At 46.3% G+C, this 21,700-nt stretch overlaps 1 protein-coding gene across 2 annotated transcripts; it reads right to left on the bottom strand.

The window, feature by feature from the left end:
• Nucleotides 1-5,496: 5,496 nt before the first annotated feature.
• On the bottom strand, nucleotides 5,497-20,901 carry ELOA (elongin A). 2 transcript variants are annotated; one of them, XM_067723889.1, is made up of 11 exons: nucleotides 20,743-20,901; nucleotides 15,876-15,932; nucleotides 14,984-15,090; nucleotides 13,260-14,451; nucleotides 12,779-12,893; nucleotides 11,595-11,750; nucleotides 11,393-11,490; nucleotides 10,159-10,339; nucleotides 9,791-9,902; nucleotides 9,018-9,193; nucleotides 5,497-8,035 (listed from the first exon to the last, which is right to left on the bottom strand). In XM_067723889.1, the coding sequence occupies exons 1-11, from the start codon at nucleotides 20,815-20,817 to the stop codon at nucleotides 7,974-7,976; spliced, it is 2,331 nt and encodes a 776-aa protein (XP_067579990.1). In that variant the 5' UTR covers nucleotides 20,818-20,901; the 3' UTR covers nucleotides 5,497-7,973. The 2 variants fall into 2 exon arrangements, with proteins under 2 accessions (XP_067579990.1, XP_067579997.1); XM_067723896.1 differs by having other exon boundaries at nucleotides 13,266-14,451.
• Nucleotides 20,902-21,700: the final 799 nt, after the last annotated feature.

Here is a 21,700-nt window from a genome sequence, read left to right as displayed (position 1 = left end):
AAAGGCTCAGAAATCTGAAGGTGGCCTCCAGGTCACTGCGAAGGTTCTTTTGTCCAGGTAGCAGAATATTCTAGCTGTATTTCTTGTTTGTTTGTTTTTGGCCAGGCTGTGCGGCTTACAGGATCTTAGTTCCCCCACCAGGGATCAAACCCGGGCCCATAGCAGTGAAAGCACAGAGTCCTAACCACTGGGCAACCAGGGAATTGCCTAGGCTGTATTTTATTTAACTGTTCGTTAGCTCCATTTATAACTTTTTAAGTACACCACCATTTGTACTCTTGCCTCAATCCCGCAAATACGGAGTATGGCCTGCTGGGCAAGTTGCTTAGCCTCTCTAAGCCTCAGACTTGTCATATATAAAATGGGAATACTAAGAGTACCTACTCTGTAGGGTTTTATTATGAGGGCGATATGAATAATGTATGAGAAAGGTTTGGAACAACATCTGGTGGGTTGGAAAAGGGTAGATAGTGTCCATTACTTAGTGTCAGCTCAGCATCCCCGTCTGGTTCAGTGGGAAATTGCAATTGCTAAGGGGGTTGGATTTGGAAGAAACCAGCTCTTGCAAGGTAGCCTGGCTCTGATTTGCGGATAATGCCTTTTGCCTCTCCTTACTCTGTCTCTTCCCTTGCACTCCTATGTTGCAGGGATGTCTGAGGACAAATGGGAATTCTCACCGACTTCTAAGATTACCCTGGGGCAGGTAGGAAAAGCTTCCGATTTTTTCTTTCTCCTACTCCCAGGTTCATCTGCAAACATTTCTGTAGCAAAAGGACTGCTGAATTTGTACCCACCTTCCCTCCTCTCCTGTCTCAGTTAAGCTGGGAGAAATGAACTATTTTTCTGTCACTTTCGAATGTTTCCTTGTGGCAAACTGAGAGTATTGTACTAATAATAGCTAATAACCATATGGCACTAATAATGTGCCACACACTGTCCCAAGAGCTTTACTTATATTGTTTTCTAATCTTCGTAATTATAGGTGTCCTATTATTTTCATTTTATAGGTGAGAAAACTGGGGCACAGAGAAGCTAAGTAACTTGCCCATGGACACACAGCTGGTTAGTAGTGGAACCAGGATTTGAAGCCAGGCAGTGGGCCTCCAGAGGCTGTGCTGAGGCTAACCACATTGAACCACCTCCAAATATTAATTAACATTTATTAAGTACTTACTCTGGTGCAAAGCTGAGACCCCAGAGCTCAGGCTGTTAACCACCATGTTATGCTGCATGTACCAGGTAGGTTACATTGGACAAATCATTTTCCTCAGAGCTTCAGTTATAACAAAAACCCTTTACTGGGCTTCCCTGGTGGCGCAGTCGTTGGGGGTCTGCCTGCCTATGCAAGGGACACGGGTTCGAGCCCTGGTCTGGGAGGATCCCGCATGCCGCGGAGCAGCTGGGCCCGTGAGCTACAACTACTGAGCCTGCGCATCTGGAGTTGTGCTCCGCAATGGGAGAGGCTGCGACAGTGAGAGGCCCGCGCACCGCGATGAAGAGTGGCCCCCGCTCACCACAACTAGAGAAAGCCCACGCACAGAAAAGAAGACCCAGCACAGCCAAAATTAAATAAATAAATAAATGAAATTTAAAAAAACCCTTTACTAAATGCCCATTCCATGTTGGGTACTTCACCTAATTCATCACTGACGTCCTGGCTGACATGTCTTGAGCTCTTTTTATGTTCCAGGCACGATTTTAAGCACTTTACATGTTTAACTCATTAAATCATCATATGATAGCTCCACAAGGTTGGTGTATTTTCCTCATTTGGGGAGGAAAACACTGAGACACAGAGAGGTTAAGTGACCTGCTGAAGCCTGGAAGTGTGGAATTCAAAGCTGGGTGGCCTTGTGGAGTACCTGAGAGTCCAGGCTACTGTGATTGCCTTTGGAGTTAGCAAATATTTCCAGTTCTCTGCATCAAGGTGCATGGATGGATTGTACTTCCCTGTCCCCTTGAATTTAGGTGCAGCCAATGAAATATGATGGATGTCACCTCTGGACGTAGCTTAGGGTCCAGTGCAGTATTCTTTTTTTTTTTTTTCTTTTTGTGGTACGCAGGCCTCTCACTGCTGTGGCCTCTCCCGTCGCGGAACACAGGCTCCGGACGCGCAGGCTCAGCGGCCATGGCTCACGGGCCCAGCCGCTCCGCGGCATGTGGGATCTTCCCGGACCGGGGCACGAACCCGCGTCCCCTGCATCGGCAGGCGGACTCTCAATCACTGTGCCACCAGGGAAGCCCCAGTGCAGTATTCTTAACTTGCCTTGAAAATCTTAGAAGGCCTCCCTCAGCCTGGGTCCCTGCGTGAGGATGACGTAAAGCAGAGCTCCAACAGACCCTCATTGGACATGCAGTGTGAGTGAGAAACAAATCTTGGTTGTGTTGAGCCACTGAGATTTGGGAATTGTTGCTACACCATAACCAAGTCCAGGGTTCCTTAACCTCTTCTCTTTCTTTGCTTTGGAATAGTTCACGTGGCATTGGTATTATCTAATCTTTAAGGTTGAAAGAATTCTCCTATGAAATCTTAGGCCTGGAGCTATTTTATAGGGCAAACTCTACAACTACTTTCTCTATTTTTTTCTATGGTAATTAGTCTGTTTAAATTTGTCATTTCTATATGGGTCAATTTTGGTAAGTTGTATTTTTCTGGAAAATTATCCACTTTATATAGATTTTCTGGGTTTTAAATACTGGGAAATTTTACATAGACGTCTAGATTTCTGTCTTTTCTTTAAAACTCCATGATGTGGCCACACTGGGCCCTGCCTTCTGCCTGGAAGCAATCAGGTGGAGCTGTGTAAATAGCCCTTTTTCCTTCTGTTCCCACCACTTCCCACTGTCCTACACCAAACTCCTGGTATTTGCGACCCCTGAGATAACAAGAAATTAGGTAGTGTCTGCCTTTTTGGTGGTTGTTAGGGGCTACGGTTTAGGGGACCTGAAATAGGAGTCCAAAAACAGAAAAGCTGAACTAATCCTATCTGGGGCAGCAGGGGCTAAGATTTCAATTATTAGGAAGGACTCAGTGACCTCAGAATGGTCCTTATCTTGTGATCCTAAAGCTTTAATTCCTGTCAAGAGAAAACAAAACTTTGCCTTTCATTCTGCATTTAGAGGGAATGAAGGAAGGACAGTAAAATTTATTGAGCTCCACTTCTCTCATTGAATCCTTACAAGAATTCCTGTGAGGTGTCATTATTCCCATTTCATAGATGAGGAAACTAAGGCTCAGAGAGGTGTCACAAAGCTGAAGAGTGGTGGAGCCAGGATTTGAACCTGAATCTGTCTTATCCCAAAGCTCATGCGCTGTTTTCCCAGTGCACGAGGCATTCCCAAACCAGGCTGCTCATCAAACTCACTGGGGGAGGCCTATAAAATAAGTGCCTACTTCCACATCCTACCTCTGACCAATTCAGATTTCTGCAGTGGGGCCAGAAATCTGTAAACAATGATTCTGGGAATTCCCTGGCAGTCCAGTGGTTGGAACTCCACGCTTTCACTGCTGAGGGGCCAGGTTCGATTCCTAGTTGGGGAACTGGGATCCCACAAGCCACGTGGTGTGGCCAAAAAAACCAAAAGAAAACAATGATTTGTGTAGTTACTTGATTACTGTCTCCCCTACTAGACGAAAGCTCCATGAAGGCAGGGCCATGTCTGTCTCATGCAGTGACACAGAGTGGGGACAGCACAGTATTTGCTGTGTGACTGAATATGCAAGCTTCCCGGCCCTGACACACAGGCCAGCTGTGAAAAGCTTTTACACTACTTGTGGAGAATTCTCTGGAGCAGCTCTCAAACTTTAATGTGCGTTATAAGAAGAATTGCTTGGATTCTTTTTTTTTTTTTAAATGCACATTCTGGGGCCCCAAGCCGAGATTCTCTGCTTGCGAAACATGGGTATAGGTATATAAAACTTTGATGGAAAAAAAAAAAAACAAAAAAACAAAAAACTTTGATGGCTTGAACTTTCCTCAGACGTTTCTGAAAAGAGTTGAGACAGTAGGCATCACAGAAGTATGCGGGCCTGTGAGGACAAACTGCCTGTGTCACCAAATAATCAGGTTAGCCAAATCACCAGGGAGACACTCAAGTGGATGTGGAACCTTAGTGGAGAAACCCTGTGAGAGGGGCATCTGTTAAGGTGATGAGCCAGGTAGAGGATTCTTCTGGACATCGGTTACACGAAGCACAGAGAAGTCATTCCTAGAAATGATTAGGGTCTTGGCCTGGGCATCTTTCTGCATTGGAGGTTGGCTTTGTTCCAGAAGCCTAACGTTGGGTATGTGTTTGCGTGTGAGATGGGAAATGTGACTGAGAACATGTGCTTGGGAGTCAGACCAAAAGCATGCAGCACCATTGGTCACCACTGTGTGACCTTGGGCAAGTTCTTAATTTCCCTGTGCTTCAGTTTTCTCAGTTTTTAAATGGGGGCCGTGACAACCTACCTTATAGTAGTACCGTTGTGATAATCGAGATAATGTATGTATATGAGACCATGGTTCCTGGAACATGGTAGGTATATAACCAGTGAGCTCAGTTACTCTTACCTGACCACGAGCGCCAGACTTGACGGCATGTTACTCTATATCCCAGGGTCTAATACAGGTCCTGGCTCAGCAAATGTTGAATTAATGAATAAGGGACAAAGGGCTAACTTACAGACACCGGGTAAAATCATCCATCGGATACCACATTCCATCATTAACTTCAATGCATAGTAATTTGGAACAGTGAGAATTAGATCCAGTAAAGAATTGGGAAAAGTCAGTCCAGACCATACACCAAGAATACCCTCTTTAGGAGAGAAGGGATCATCATAAAACCGTGTTGCCATGCGATGTTGAGGTTTGATGTGAGAACCAAGGCTCTTGATGGATGTAGGGGCTGAAACCAAGCCCTTGGCTCCACCCACGAATGCTGCAACTCTGACAGCTCAGCCAGGGCCAACACAGCAGGTTCTTATTAAGCCCTTGCTGCCACGACCTTTCTGCCTGTGTGCTCACTGTGCTCTCATTAGGAAGCCAATGTAAGACTGAGGAGACCTATCTGGGTCCTCCACACCCGCTGGAAGTGACTGAAAAGTAGAGTGGCACACACTTTGCTGTCAGAGAATCTGGGTTTGAAATCCTTTCCTTTGCCACTTACTAGCTATATGGCTTTGGCTGTCATTTCACCCCTCAGAGCCTCAGCTTCTAACTGTAAAAGGGGGTAACAGGTCAGTCCCAGGGTTCCAAGTGCAGTAAGGGACAGTGCATGGTCCCCACCAAGTGCTCATTTTCATCTGAGTTTCCTTGCTTTGCTCATAGGGTTCTCTCCCTTTGAGTCCCCTTTTCCCAGACCTGCGGTGCTACAGTACAGACAGAAATCCAGCATCCTTTATGGCCCAGCCCAGGGATTAAGATGTCTGCCTCACAGCCCAGAAACCAGACATTGTGACCGACTTCCATTCTCTGACACAATAAGGGAGAAAGGAAGAAAGACAACAGTATATGGTGTTTTTGTTTTTTTTTTAATTTAGACATGGAATTTTCCTTCCTTTTCATATAACTTATCTAATTAAAATATTCATCTTGGTAGTTACCACAAAAAAGTAACATAGAAAATTGTATTTACATTTTGGGACCAAAATACAAATGAAGAGCAAGATAATACCTTGCTCCTTTCCCTCCCACTTCCCGGAAAGAAAGGAAAAGCCCCAAAGAAACTGCTCATTACACCAAGGATCACAAAGGTTAAGTTCATTTGCAGTTCGGTGATTTGTATGTAGTGTAGCACAGAAAAAAAAAATTGCACAAGTTTTCACAAATGAGACCAAAGGTTCAACATCATCCTGTGTCTGCTCTGCAGGCATTTCAATAACCCAGGAGAGGCGGTAGCTTAGAAACTCAGTTTTTCCTCTTCCCTCTTCTCACCAAGTCACATCCCTGATGCAGACAGTCTTGGAGGGGGAGAGGGAAAGATCTGGCTCTATGCAAACAGGGGTGATCCAAAGATGGACAGTGATGTTGGGATGTGTCTTTTCTTCCCTCCCTGCCCAAAGACTCCTAATAAAGGAAATTAAATCATACACAACTGTATCAAATATGAAAAACTGGTTTCAATGGTAAAGACTTGAACACACAGGTAAGAGACAAATTCAAGGCGTGGACACCTAGAGGAAGCTATTCTAGGCAACAGGTGTCTGGCACCTGACCCAGACGCTCATTTGGTTTTAGATAAGAGGCTTTCTAATATCACATTTGGGGAGCAGGCCGGGGGACTGGTGGAATGGTAATACAAACAATCAAGAGAAAGAACGCTTTACCCAATTCAAAAATACAGCAAATTAAAACACAGCAATACTTGTGTCCCTCAGGTACCCTGCACAGCAACGCACACTGACACAATGCTTCTGCTGCACAGACTTCTTGCTGCATCGCTCTGCAGTCTTCAGAGTTAGCCTAACTGAGGTCTCCAGGATGGTTAAAAACAGCGGGCTCCATATTCTGGGCTTTGAGTGAGCTTGTCAAAGGGACTGGTAACTGCCAAGCTCCATGGGCTATCACACTAACCACGCCCTCAATCTGCTTCTCAGGTTTCTTAGGGATGGGCTTCTCCAATTTATAGTATCTACTTCTACCTGGGTCACAACCAAGTGGGTTCCTACTAGATGAGTGTCCTTCAACGGCCAAGAAGGACACTGACACTGTCCTCCTAGTTCTGATTTCTCCCCCTATGTCAACTCGAAAGTGAGATACTCCCTTCCCAAGACTGGTGGATGCCCTTGTGGCTCCCCCATCCTGATGCTACAGCTCAAACCCTTTCCTTAAACTGGCCCTTACCTCCAAGTTCTGGTTTAAAGATTCAAAAAGTAGAGAGTTTCAAGCTGCTAAGTTCTCTGCAAAACATAGCAAATTGTTGTGCTCTTTCAATCACATGATCTTACCTTTTAAAGAAAGGCAAAAACAAAACCAATTTCCAACACAGCATTACCTTTTAAAACCATTCACTTCTAGTAGCAATTCACAGGGACTAGGAGATTACAGTGCTGGATTTTAAAACTCTAAAGTTGTATTCAGGGGCCTACAGAAAGCCCTGCCATGTGGTTGGGTCTTGCCCATGCCAGTGGGGAGGAGGAAAAACAGGGGAGGAAAAAAAACCTAAAGCTTTGAATTAGAAACTGGAAATTGTAAAAATACTGGAGTTCTGTGCCCTCTCGTGAGCCTCAAAAACAGTGGGACCTGGCAAAAAGAATGGGGGGAAAGACTCTAGAACTTCCCTTAATAAATAATTCCCTGAATGAGTAGGAAAGAGATGCACCTGCACAGGACCTCAAAGCAATTGAGGGTCTCAGAGGTGGGGGGTGTCCGACCTGAACGCTTCCTGTCACCACACCGGGGCTCCCCCTCCAGGACAGGCAGCCCAGGACCCTTTCCTCGCTCTACGTGCAGCACGTGCCACACAGGTTCTGGGGACACCCAGTCCTCTCTATGGGCCAAAGTCTGCTCAGGAGAGATGAACTGGGACAGGGGAAAGGCTTTCAATAGGCTTTTGTCTAACAAAGAACGCTAAAAATAAAAGGCTAAGTGTGTGGTAGAGGACCGGAAAAAAACAAAAAAAAAACCCAAAAAAACAAAAAAAAACCTGGGGGTAATATAAATACAATCTGGGGGCAATATTTATTAATTAAAACTATGTCTTATAGTTTACAAAGAAGGTAATTAGCAACAAAGGTACAATTGACCTTAAAATCCTCAGTGAGCGTGAGGCTTCACATCTTCAGAACTCGGAAGTGCTCGCCAGGCAGGGAGGCGGCAGCTGCGGACACAGGCACAGGCACGACGCCTGCTGACTGTGCAGGACTCGGAGACGAAAAGCCTCCACGAAGCGAAAGATCCTGGTCTTCTCTGGAAGTTCCATTCCCCAACCCCCCCACCCTGTCCTCGTATTCCTCCCCGCAAATTTCATTTCCAAGCTAAGTCCTCAGTTTATCGTCGGGAGAATCTGTTCTTGAACGCTTTAATCGTCTTGGCCATCATTGGGGCAATTTCTGTGAAAAGAGAAATAAGGCAGTTGTTTCAGATCCACGGCAGTGTGGACACCAGCGGTTTACAATCAAACAAAGCCTTGTTACTCTTGGCTGTACACAGCCAGACAAATGGATACAAGTAGCAGTTATCTGCCAACCCCATAGAAAAGCAGCAGCCCAAAGGTAACACTTCGCCAGCACCTGCCAGGCCCCTGACAATCACCCCCTCTAATTCTCACAACTTCACCAAGACTCAGGCTGGACCCTGTACGGTAAGTGGCAGAACTGGAGTTCCAGCCTTGCCAGACTCTGAAGGCCGTTCTGAGCCACAATTTAACTCTGCCTCACCAATATCCAAACCAGCCAGAAGCACCCCCTCCCGCACCTGTCTGTCCAGTGTAGCAACAGGTCTGAGATGAGCTAAATGCACACACCACCTAAGAACGACTAGCCTGCCCTGTAGCCTGGTTAACCTGAACCGAGCCAAAGTGCAAGTCAGGACTCCCACCCTCCTGTGGGCCCTGAAGTAAATACAGAATAATGCTTTTCTTAAGTTAGGACACCGCTGTGGAATATTGGGGATAGTCTACAGTAGTAAAGTTAGTAAAATACGAAAGAGACCCAACTAGATATAAAAAAAATACTTGGAAGGTGGGGTTATAAGGTTATAAAACTTCAATAAAATTATTTAGCTGTTAATAATAACAGTTGGAAACTCCATGTTATTGCCTGGAGAAACAGGTTTACATTTAGGTTGAAAAAAATAAAAGAAAAAGAAAGCAGAGTACCAAAATGAATATTCACTACGATCATAATTTAAATGACACGTGAAATATGCGCTACGAACAAAGCAGGGGAAGGAGGCCCCGACATTTAGACCAGCTGTGTGCAAGGCATCACATACGCTACATCTAACACACAAAGTGTGATGCAGCAGTAATCACATTAGAGGGGTTCAAATACTAGTTTTGAAATAGCTGAGCAGGAGCTCCAAGTTACCTACTCTTCACAGTCGGTTTCCTAGGATCACAGGAAACAGTGCTGCTGACCACGGGTGCCGAGTGCGCACTGCTGGTACTCGGGCCGTCGTAGGCTGGCTCCTCGGGGCTGGCGTTAAAGCTGTTGCTGCCGCCACTGCCCAAGCGGCTGCTTCCTGAGAGGTACGGCGCCGGCTTGATCCTGCGACACAGAGCAAAGCCGCTAGTCAAGAGCAGGAGAGATCTGCCCCCGGCACCAACAGCCTGAAGCTGGCTGCTCTGAGGACTCAGTTCTGTGGCTTTGACCAGTGGACCTAGTACCCTAGATTCTGGTGATGGCTCGGAAGTGACTGTGGTAGGCCTTCAGAATGAATGATAATCTCAACTAACTTTTCACTGTTTAGGTGTAAATCTGTATTTTGACAATGCTAACGTACTTAGATAATTTAGTCATCACAGTAATATGTTTTTTGTTTAAATGGGGCAAGGGAAAGCCTTAGGGGATGTGTCCCAGAAGCCAGGCCCTGTTCTCCGTTTAGTGTTGACCACCACCCCACCTCCGACCCCACCTAAGGGAAGGAATCATTATCCCGCCCACAGTGCAGTCAAGGACACTGAGGTTCAGGGAGGTCAAGTGCCCAGGATGGTCAAGGTCAGCCTGCAGAACCCACTCTGCACTGCCACGCTTTCACCCCCAAAATGAGTCGCTCTTGCCCCTGGGCTGCCTCTCAGGGCTGAAAGATAAGCTCTTGGGCTCTCGCTCTGAGCAGGCAGAAACCACAGGGGACAGAGATCTTACCTGATTTTCTCAGGCACAGCTGCACCTCCTGTTCCAAACTTCTCCTGCCTCCTCCGAACATCACGAGGTGGCTTGGCCACAGAGTTGACAAACGCCATTTTTGCTTGTCGGCCTGCGGAGAAATGGAGATTAATACCTGCCTTCTTGAGCTGAGATGCTAAAGGTAGGGGATTATCAACCCTGGAAACCCCTCTGTAGGGTAGCATGCATAGTGGCAGAAGAAACACCTCACCCTTTGCCCTCTTCTGCAAATGCAGGAGAGATGTGGGGGCCAGAGATGATACCGTAGCTGAGCCCACCACGGCCCTGCTGTTGACCAGAGCCCAGGGCTCATTATTCTGCCAGACCCACGCTGCCCCCTTACCTACCTTTGGGCTTATTGGCGTGCGCAGATCGGATATTCTTTGTGAGGAGTCGCAGCCGCTGCTCTCGCGCATCCTGAAGCCGCAGGTACATCTCCCGCCACGACTCATACTCCTCTGGCCTTTCATCCTTAAAGTCTCGGTGACAATGAACTTTCCATAATTGATCCGTTTCTTCAATTAATACCTAAAATCAGAACCAGGACATCATTTACATGCAAGTACTCTTACACATCTCTTTTCCATCCTTAATCACCCAGGGGGACCAGCTTCCTAATGATATTTTGGTCCTCTTAGTAGTGGTAATATATTAAAATACCACAGTTCTAGGAAAGTAACCCTAATCACTGAATTAAAAAATGTTAATTGTGGGCTTCCCTGGTGGCGCAGTGGTTGGGAGCCCGCCTGCCGATGCAGGGGACACGGGTTCGTGCTCCGGTCTGGGAAGATCCCACATGCCGCGGAGCGGCTGGGCCTGTGAGCCAATGGCCGCTGAGCCTGCGTGTCCGGAGCCTGTGCTCCGCAACAGGAGAGGCCACAACAGTGAGAGGCCCGCGTACCGCAAAAAAAAAAAAAAAAAAAGTTAAGTGTGAGGCACTATAATAGCTGCTTTTGGGGGTTGTGGGGCTAGGAGAGAAGACAACACAAAAATTAGTTTAAGATCAGTCTTTTCCTTTAGAAAATCAGTACAGGGTAGGAACTGGGATGAAGTCAAATCCAGGCATTTCCCCATCACTACACTGAACTGCAATGGCCAGGGGCCACTTAAGAAGGATATGTCATAGATCCTTTGAATTAGAGACAGCTAATGCAATCAGATGAGCATCTCCAGCATTAGGAGGATTTGGGGATAGATCTGTTTGTCTCTAGGAGGCACCCAGCCAATCTTATATTCACCAGACACCTGAGTGTCAACACATAGCTCTGTCCCTGCCCTGGATCCCAAGGGTTGTGCTGCTAGAATTCTCCTTTGACCTCTGTAACTAGGCAAGCTCAAGGGAGGTGTGGGAAATGGTCCCCCTCTCCCACCTTTCAATCCCATCTTGATTCTAGCCCAAAAGGCCTACTTAAGATGCCACAAGCAGGTGCTAAAAACCTGCCTGTTTAAAGGCCCATAGACAAACCCAGAAAAGTGATCCGACCACCACCTGCCCATCATCGTGGCAGATTCAGAGACAAAGCTACTTCTGGAGATGCAAGCCAGCACACTGCCCTCTTCCCATCCAAACAGGATACTCACGTGATTGTACTCCTCTATGCGATATAACTGATCAGGTGTACACCTCTCCAAAACAGGTTCAAGGAGAGAATATGGGACGCCTCCCACTTCAAAGATTGCTGCAGAGAATCAAAGGGGAAAAGCACTGAGTAGCGGCCAAGTCACCCGGTGTCCCAGTGCCACAACAGCGTGCTGAAGAGCAAGAGAGAAGCATGTGACTTACAGTCAATGTTGTTTTTAAGCACCCGGATGCACTGCTCGTGCAAGGTCATCATTTTGGGGAGATAGGCACACTTGGAACCAGAATAGACCTGCATCTTGGAATTCATTCTTCGTCCGGTGAATCCAGCTTCTTCCTCTTCCTGGGATGAGGAGAGTGCTGTAGGGCAAGAAAAACAGGAGTGTAAGTTATAAAAGGCACTGAGCAATACAGTGAAAACTCTCCTTCCACCCCATTCCCCAGCCTCCCAGTTTCCTTTCTCAAAGACAACCAGTGCTACCAGTTTCTTGTGTCCTTCCAGAGAGTCTATGCAAAAATAAACTAATATTTATTTTATTCCTTTTTAACCAATCAATAACATACTATAACCATTCTGTCATTTACATTTTAGAAATCACATCAGTACATAGATTTTCTACTTCTTTTTTTCAACGGCTGCATAGGATGCCACTGTGTGGATGAACCATGATCCATCTGTTAGTCTCTTGCTAAGGGACACCTATGTAGCATCTAATTCTTTTGCTATTAAAACTAGCCTTTATTTATTTATTTATTTTTTGGCTGCGTTTGGGCCTCTGTTGCTGCGCGGGGGCTTTCTCTAGTTGCAGCAAGTGGGGGCTACTCTTTGTTGTGGTGCGCAGGCTTCTCATTTCAGTGGCTTCTCGTGTTGCAGAGCATGGGCTCTAGGCACAGGGGTTTCAGTAGTTGTGGCACACGGGCTTAGTTGCTCCGCGGCATGTGGGATCTTCCCGGACCAGGGATCGAACCTGTGACCCCTGCATTGGCAGGCGGATTCTTAACCACTGCACCACCAGGGAAGTCCCTAGCCTTTTTTTTAAGCCCCTATGGAATGTACAGAGTAATAGCAGCAGCTAAGATTTAGCAAACACTATGTGTAAAAACCCAGAGCTCAGAGCTTTACCAGCATTATCACTTTCAATCCACCTCATAGGCAGATACCATTATTACTCCCATTCACAGAATATGAAACTGAAGTCCAAGGAAATTAAGTTGTACCCAAGTTCATGTAACTTGTAGTAAAAGCCAGAGCTGGGATTCAAACCCAAGCCATCCAACTCCAGAACCTGTGCTCTTAGGAAATGCACCAAAATCTGATGACAGAGCATGAATGAATTTTTAAAACCATTTTCTCCATTAAAAAAAGAAAAAAAGACAAAGAAAATTACCTTTTCGCTTTGGTTGGAAGGCAGATATCAATTCAAGGGAAGGAAGTGGGCGGTAATTGGCCTGTATCACAGGTAATGGAAGGTCTGGTAACACTGGCAGCACATCGCTGGGGACCTGCAGAGAAGAGACCAGTGACTGGAGAGCCTCTTTCTACAAGCACAGCTCTTTCCCACAGTCGACGCCCAGCAGTGTTGACGTGGCAGATAACTTCACAGGCACATCCAGCCTGCAGGAGGGGCGGCAGCTGTGCCTGACACCACCTAAGTCAGGAGATACGGAGAGATGGGCCCAGCACAATGGGATGCCTCAGAAAATACTTTTCTTGGGTTCTACTGACCCTGGTGGCCAGACAGGCCGGGAGGAAATTACTTCACACTGAAATTCAACAGGCCACGGGAAAGCCAGCCCAGACAGCAGTGGGGTCGTCCCGGGAGCTCTGCCAGCCCAGGCGCTCTGGCTGGGAGGGGCCACAGGGCTTACCTTTACCTTTTTCAGCTTGGCTGAATGGGATCCAGCTGGCTGAAGCTTCTCTGACTTGTTTTCGTTCACCTTAGGTAGTTTCTGAACTGAGTCCAAGTTTTTACTAGTGCTTTTTGAATCATTTTTTTTTAATCCTTTTTCTCCAGGAGTCGTGGTTGAAGTTTTCACGATCTTTTTCTTTTTCTTCCGGGGCTGGTCATAGCTGAGGTATGACTCAAAAGACATGGTGGGCTGCTCGAATTCATCATCCATGTCTGCCTCCTCAGCTTTAAGGAAGGAGCCCACAGACTTTCTATCTAAATGAGAAGGTTTTACTTTTCCTTCTTGAGCCTTTAGGTTGTTAGAAACCTTCTCTTTTGCCTTGGGCAACAGGTCTCCTGCCCCCTTGCCTGTGTCTAAGCTTTCTAGACTCTGCTTGTTTTTGTCTGATTTGGTTTTCTCTGGGTCTCTGTATTTTGGCTTTTTAAGGTGGTTGTCTGATGCCACCTCCAAGGGGGGTAAAAGCTTCTTGGTGCTGCCCTCTTTTTCCTTCTCTTTCTTGACACCACTAGAGGGCGCTTTCTCCTTTGTACTGTCCCCTGAGGGTGGCCTCCGCCGGTTTTCCTCTTTGGAGATGGCCTTGTGTGATTTTTCTCTGCTCAAAGACGACTTCTCATCTCCTTTGGAATTCACCGGACGTTTTTCTTTATGGGAAGATCTGTGCTCCTTGCTCTGACTCACGACCTCTTTCCCCTGGGCTTCACCCAGGTGTCGTTCTTGACTGACCCCCAGTCTGTCCTGAAAGGCATTACTGTGGCCTTTGCCAGGCTTCTGGTGTGAAACAAAGGGCTCGTGGTCCTCCTCCAGGGATCTGTAATGGTCCACAGACATCTGATGAGGGCTGGCGGATGACAGTGGGGACTGAACATGGCCGTAGTCCGAAGATTCGTGGTCTGAAGAGTAAACTGGAGAAGCTCTGTGGTACCTCTTTCTCTCGTCTCTCCTCTCATGACTGTGAGATACTTTGTGAGGCCGGTCAAGCTCCGGGAGTTTTCTGTGTTTCTTCTGCCTGTTATCAGGACTGCACGACTGGCTGCCGGAGGCTCTCCAGCTGCCTGGGTAGTCCCCCTCCCCCTCCCCCTCCTTAAGGGCATCCCTGGGGCGCTTTCGAGAATTGCTCTTCTCAAAGTCCTGTTCATCAGGCTCAGTGTTTCTAAAATAAAAGAAAAAGCAGATGAAGCAGACATAAATCTCAGGGTAATCCTTGTTCAGAGGACAACATCACAGGACCTGAACTCACGAAAGAGATGAAGAGTTTGGAGTTAGAAACAAGGTCTTGGGGAGAAGGTAAATGGGTTCTGCTCAAAGATACTCAGCTAAGGTTTAAAACTGGGAAAGCCCAAATATTCAATAAGTGGAAAATGACGAGTTTAACTACAGGACACAAAGAAGATCAAACATCTTGGGAAGTGAAAATACTTAAAAAGCTTTTCAACACAGGGAAATATTTAACTTGTTACATTAAAAAAGAGCTGTCATTTACATCAGTTTATTCACAACTACATAAAAATGCCTTTTAAGAACAGGTTAGAAAGAAACATTCCAAAACGTCGATAATGCTTATCTTTGGATGGTTGAATTAAGAAATTTTTATTCTTATTTCTATTTTTAAATGTTTTCTAGTATTCTATAATGATCATGGATTATTTCTTATAATTGAGGCAGAACTGAGGAACTTTTCTTACCGTTCCACAGGAACCAGCTTCTTCCACTGGGCCACTAGGTCCTTGGCAAAGCTTCCGACATGCTCATGTTTTCGCAAGCTATTTACCGTTTTCCCAACCCCGGTCTCCTACAAAATTGACAAAGGAATTGTTAGAGGGTTGTAGAACTAGGCTCACAATCTTCTAAAGAAATAAGACCTCCTACTTTTCAACAAACCAATACTTCCTTCCAAAAACATACCTTGCAAGTCTCAGTACAAACTTACTTTGTGTCTGTGCCCCAAACCTCCAGTGATACACAGTAGCAAAGTGCACCAGATTCAGAAGAGGAAAACACTAAATTAAAACACTTCTAGAACTGTAGCAATAATAACAAGAGTGATCATGGCAGGTGTTAGGCACTGAGCTAAGAGCACTGCATACAGTGTCTGAATTAATATTTATCATATGATAACTCTGTGAGGTTAGGACCTGCCCCATTTTACAAAGAAGGAACAGCCTAAAGTCACAAACTTGGATTTGAATCCAGGACTAGATGCCAATGTTCTTTTAATTTTTAGAAAAAAATCTGAGATAAAATTCACTATTTTAACCATTTTAAAGTGTACAGTTCAGTGGTTTCCAGAATACTCACAATACTACACAACCATCACCACTAATTCCAGAACATTTTCATCACCCTAAAAAGAAACCCTGTTCCTCCCAATTCCCCCCACCCCTGGCAATCACTAATCTAACATTCTATCTATGGATTTGCCTATTCTGGACATTTCATATAAATAAAACCATACAACATGTGGCCTTGTGTCTGGATTCTTTCACTTCTAAAGCCCATGCTCTTACTGTACAATCCCTCTGGTCGGGAAGGGGAGGGGATATAGCTATATAACGTCTAAAATTACACAGTTCTTACCGCAAGAATGTCTACTGTAATAGGCAAGGTGGAGAGTTTCTTCAGATATTTCAATAGCTGCAGAGAATAAAATAAACATTAATTTCTATAAAATCATAATCATTCACTGGAACAAATAAGAATACTATCCAGTGGTTAAGTACTTACACTGCTCTGTAGTATAGAGCATGGCTGTTATCCTTATTTTACAAGTGTGAAAACAGACTCGAAAAGTGAAGGTACTTGCCCCAGGACGCAAGCAGGGCAGGACTCGCTTAGGTCTGCGGCTTTAGGTTGCGCGCTTTCAGCCACTATGCCACACCAAGGGGAAATCAAACTTAGAGAAGAGAATCAAACCTACCAGCTCTAAGAAACGTAATCAACAACTATCTTTCTGCCCAGTTTTGAGAGACACTTTCTGAGAAAGGAGCCAATTTTAGGAAATTACTCGTGCACCCGGCATAGAGGAAAGTAAAAAGGAGAAGAGGTCTCTACAGAAAAAGGGTATCATGTTTCCAGAAAAAGTGTGTTTAACAGAACTGGGTTTTTTCGATGTAAGTGGGAAGCCAACACCAATTTCAAGTTGCTAGAATCAGAGCTCTGCCGCTGCAAATGGTGAACACAAAATGTCTGGGTAGATTAGAGAAGCAATCTGGGTTTGGTCACATTCTTTTCTGTATTCTCTTGAGCTAGCTCAAAATCAGATAGCAGAGCTGTTAAGACAGAGTTCCAGAGTCAGAGACAGGCTTCAGCTTGGCGCTGCCACTTCCTTGTGGGGTGATCTTGTGCAAGTCACTAACCTCTCTGAACCTCAGTTACTTCATCTGCAAAACAGGAACTGGATCCTGTCTGTACTTCACAAGCTGTGAGGATTCAGAGAGACAAACCATGTGCAGTCTTTAGCCATAGTGCCTGGAATGCTATACAAGCTCAATAAATGCTTCTTATTAATCATTTCATTCATCAACTGACCATTCTTTAAACGGCTACCCTTGATCCTCTACCAGATATTCCCCAGCCAATTCCTACTTGCTTCACTTCTACCCAAAGTCATGACTGCTATGCCATTCTCTAGGAAATATTTATGTATATATAAGTATACCTACCTTTCGAGGAGTGCTGAAAAGTACAAGTAGTTCAAAATAGATTAACTGTGACTACCTTTATATTTAAATATCTGATAACAAGACCTGTTCTTTTCCTATGTGTAGCCCAGGCTACAATTAGTATGCTATATTGCTACTAGGTGGAGTAGCAAGTATGTTTTTCTGGTCATTCTACTTCCATAATTACTGAACCTGGTTGCTAGGCAGAGCAACTGGATCACATGTGATAATCTTGTTTTGACTGGGAACATATGAGAAGCCAAGTGGTGTATCTAAGGAGTTTCACCTTCATAGTTGAGTGAAAATTATCCTCCACTTCGAATTCGATCACCACCACCATCCAACTCAGGACAAAGTATATGTGTATTTCTTGTCATCAAAGCTGTGGGTGCAAAGATGAATGCCAATTCCTTTTCTTAAAGGAAAATTTAGAATCATTGGAAAGGTTAAAGACAGGCTGTCTCCTCTAATGCCACTCCCTGGAAGGCATTTATATACTATTTACTGTGCACTGGCTACTATGCTACGTCCTTACATGCGTTACCTCATTTCATCCTCATTAACCAACTCTGTAAAATGGATATTATGGTCCCCATTTTACAAATATTAAAACTGAGCCCAGTGAGGTTAGGTAACTTGCCTAACAAGCGAGTAGGTCAAGTGTGTTTACCGCAGCATGTACTACAAAGTCAGGAGAAATAAGCAACGTAAAGACACTGTCCTTAGAAGACCGGAAAAGGAAATGGAGCAGTAGTTCATGTGCCTCTTAGCACACTCGACACAAAGCAGAAGAACCCCTCCTTAGTCTTACGTTGTCAGGCAGTTTAGAGTCCACAGAGGAAAGAAGGTCACCACCAGGACAGAGTCCCAGGACCTCTACAAAGGCCACATATAAGAATGGGGCCATGGCTTCCCTGGTGGTGCAGCGGTTGAGAGTCCGCCTGCCCATGCAGTGGATGCGGGTTCGTGCCCTGGTCCGGGAAGATCCCGCATGCCGCGGAGCGGCTGGGCCCGTGAGCCATGGCCGCTGAGCCTGCGCGTCCGGAGCCTGTGCTCCGCAATGGGAGAGGCCACAACAGTGAGAGGCCCGCGTACCGCAAAAAAAAAAAAAAAAAAAGAATGGGGCCAGAAGTCACTGAAGGTGTGTTCATCTCAAAGCCCAGCACTAATTGGAAGTATAAGCGCTGCCTTTCTGCTTCGTTTTGGGTTAGGAGGGATGGCTTAAAAGCAGATGAAACTAAAACCCTAGAGATATTCAAACCAATTTAGCCCAACATAAGAGAAAAAGGGCTTCAGAGCCCCTCTATTTTCAATGAGGTTCAAAAAAGAACAAAGCGTTAAAATGATAAAGCACTTTGGGTATCCTCAGGTAGGTGGAAACTTGCTGTTATCAAACCTAGGGACCAGTTGTAGTTTGCAAGAACTGATAACAAGTCATTGAGAAATGTCAAACATTTGCACAGTCCACGCTTAAGAATCTCAGTTATCCTCTGCACACTACTTCATCACAAAGAGCTAAAGATGTTCATAATGTCGCCCTCCTTCTCCGCTTGGCTTCAAACTGTGTTCTTCGTAGTTTCCACGTTCAAACTGTAACCCAGGACAGGTAACTTTACCAGCCATGAAAATTGTTTCTACTTAAATAATAGGAACCAAGTGACCCTGGTTTGCCTGATACCTTTTTCCCCAAGTAAGCCTAGATCATAGATGGGCTTAAAGTGAAAAGAGAGTTACAGTTAAACACCTATGTTTAATACGAGGAAATCTATGAATACAGGTGTGGAATCAACCGTTTGGCTAATAATGGTTTGAAATCAAGACTTAGTTGTAAGTTCAGTACTGCCATATAATCATCTTGCAATTTCAAGAACAACCTGTGGGAGCTTGTTGGGTTAACAGAAGGTTGAGAAGGCCAGTGTGCCAGCTTGCAGTTTTCCCTCTGCATTAGCTCATTTGTGAATGCCAACTATTGTGCCCTTTGCAAAAATGATCTTCATAATGCAAAGTCAGAAGCTCAGGGTGAGCTTCTATCTGGGAAGAGAAAGCCCAGATTCTCACAATCACTAATAGTTCAAATAGGATGTGAAGTCAAACAAACCTTTTCTTAATTTGAAATTTCATGCACATCAACTACTGGAAAAGCTACTTCAAAATTTAAATTCTAGTGGGAAAATGACTGTAGACACTACACAGTGCACTGTTTTTAACCCGATGGAAGACCACATTGGGGAGATGGGGGCGATTTACATCATATTGCTCTAGGGTTTTAAAAAAAATCAGTCACAAACCTACAGTGTTTGGGAAAACAAGCTAGTACTCGGAAATAATGACCATTTATTAGATGCCCACAAAGGGTTACTGTAAAAAGAAACTTGTAAATGTGTCTGTCCACTAGGTACTGAAGCCATTATAGAAAATATAACACAAATCAAGTGAAAGCATTTCGGTTTTCACAGACTTAAAGCTAAAATGTCGTCCTGAAGAAGTGGATCTTTGAGCTAGGTATGCATGAGAAGAGTTAAACAGTGGTCTGACAGTGAGATGCGTTGAGCAGCCTTTAGAAACGGAGGGAAAAAAACCTCACCTATGACAGGCCAAGAAGAGGTGAAGAGAAAGGGGCCCTTCAAGAAAAATTGTAAAGAGTGGAGATTAACATCTACTGAGCACTTCTGCCTTTTGGTTCTGTCCTGGGAAGAAGCAGGTGAGGAAACTGGCTTAGCAAGGAACATCCCTAATATCCATGGCTGGCAAATAAATTAGAACTCAAATCTCCTCACCACTTTATTTCGACTGCCTCCCTGGATTATTTCCTCTTCAAAAGCCACTCTGGGGTTCAGAGATCCAACTCTTACAACACTGTACACTCCAGCTATAATGCTGACAGAGAATGTCAAACACCTTGAGTGTTTTCATCAATGTATTTCAATTAAAAAAAAAAATTCTAACATCCACGGGACACTCTCCCAGACAGCAAGAAGCTGGATGGAAGAAAAATCGCAGAGAGAGAAGAACGCATTTAACTTAAGAGAATAGTTAAGGGGGAAAAAAACTAGCTGAGTGCAATTAAAAATGGTTGCCCATCACTCGTAGCAGCCAGAAAAGGTAGCTCTTACCTTTCTATCAAGGCCAGAAGGAAATCTAGCTGCAACTTCTAAGTCTTGTTTTTTTTTTCTTTCCATTTACAACCTAAGTTTTTAGTTAGGGTGACGTGAGGTTTATTTTGTTTCGAAAGAGATTTACTGAGAAAGCGAAAAGGTCCACGCTCTAATAATCAAGCCAAAGCAATAAAAACGTCTTAAAGACGCAGGACCACACACCGAGCCTAGACTCCATCAAGCACAGGCAGAACCACCTCCTCCCAACAAACATCAAAAGACACTAAGAAATCAGAAACATTTCGCAGGGTGAGGAATGGAGCGGGCAGGAGTTAACTCCGGGCGAGCTCTCCCGACAGGAAACAGCTGGCCCGGGACGCCGGGGGAGGGCTCCGGGAGCCCCGCCGACACGCGGTGTCCGCCCGGAGCCCGCGGGCGCCCGGCCCGGGAGGCAGGGAGGCCGGGCCCGCCGAGGCGCGCCGCCCGCCGTGCGGGGTCCCACCGCGTGGGCAGCGGCCAAGGGCCACTAACTTCCCGATCGCAGGCCGCAGACCGGCGGGGCCGCGCTCCGGGTCCGAGCCCCCACGGCCCCGGCCGCTCGGGAAGGAGCCGCACCGGGGCCCGCGACCGTTACGGGGCCGCGCCGCGCCCAACACCCGGCCCGCTCCGCGCTGCCCACTCGCTCACCTTCTTCGGGTCCGGGTTCGCGGCCAGGCGCGCCTGCAGCTTCTCCACAACTTCGAGCGCCGACTCCGCCGCCATCGCTGTCACTGGCGCGGCCTCCTCGCCGGAACTGGGCTCGCGTCGCGTCCTCTGGCTGCTGCTCCGCCCTCCGTGCCTCCCCCGCGGGGACGGAAGCGCGACTGGTCCCTTCCGGGCCTCGGCGAAGTGGGGTGTAGGGGCCGCGGGGGGTGGGGGGGCCGGCCGGCTGCAGGCCCCGCCCCCACGGCCTGTGGTTGTTGGGGTCCGGTCCTCTGCGCCCTCCCGGAGCCGCGTGCGCCGGGAGCTGGAGCAGCTTGGCCCGAGCGCGTCGGCTTCGCACTGGTCGCCGCTGGGCAGCCTCGCTTCTGGTCCTCGTAGTGCAGAGCCACGGCCTGGAAAACCACGCCGGTGTCCAGCCAAGGCAGGATGAGACCACTGCGCCGGACCTTGCCTTTATAAATCCTAGCCCGCCCCCTTGCGCTGTGAGCCACGCCCCAAATAACACCTGTGTGTGGTTCCAGGGTGGGTTTGCGGCTCAGGAAATCAGGGATTGACGCTAGTGACCAGCCTTGATTGGGGGCACTAAGCCCAGTGGTTGAGCTAAGTTTCACTCTCAGTACAACCCAATGAAACGAGGCATATTATCCCCATGTTACAGATGAGGAAACTGAAGCTCAGGGAGACTAAATTAACTTGCATGTGGTCATGTAACAGGAAAGAAGTGAAGCTGGAATGTGAATCTAAACAGTCCAGGTCCACTGTGACCGCACATCTCTGAACAGGTCAAGGATTTGAGGCCCAGAGAGTGAAAGTGATTTGTCAAAATTCAAACAGTTTAGCTACAAGAGGTAATAGCCCGTGTCTCACTTTCCCCAAAAAACAGTGTCTGGTACAGAGGTACCAAATAAATACTTCTTGAATGAATGAATGAATAAATGAATGA

Source organism: Pseudorca crassidens, chromosome 2 (assembly GCF_039906515.1).
Source record: "Pseudorca crassidens isolate mPseCra1 chromosome 2, mPseCra1.hap1, whole genome shotgun sequence".
NCBI classification, from domain to species: Eukaryota; Metazoa; Chordata; class Mammalia; order Artiodactyla; family Delphinidae; genus Pseudorca; species Pseudorca crassidens.
This window is presented reverse-complemented; position numbering and strand designations above follow the sequence as displayed.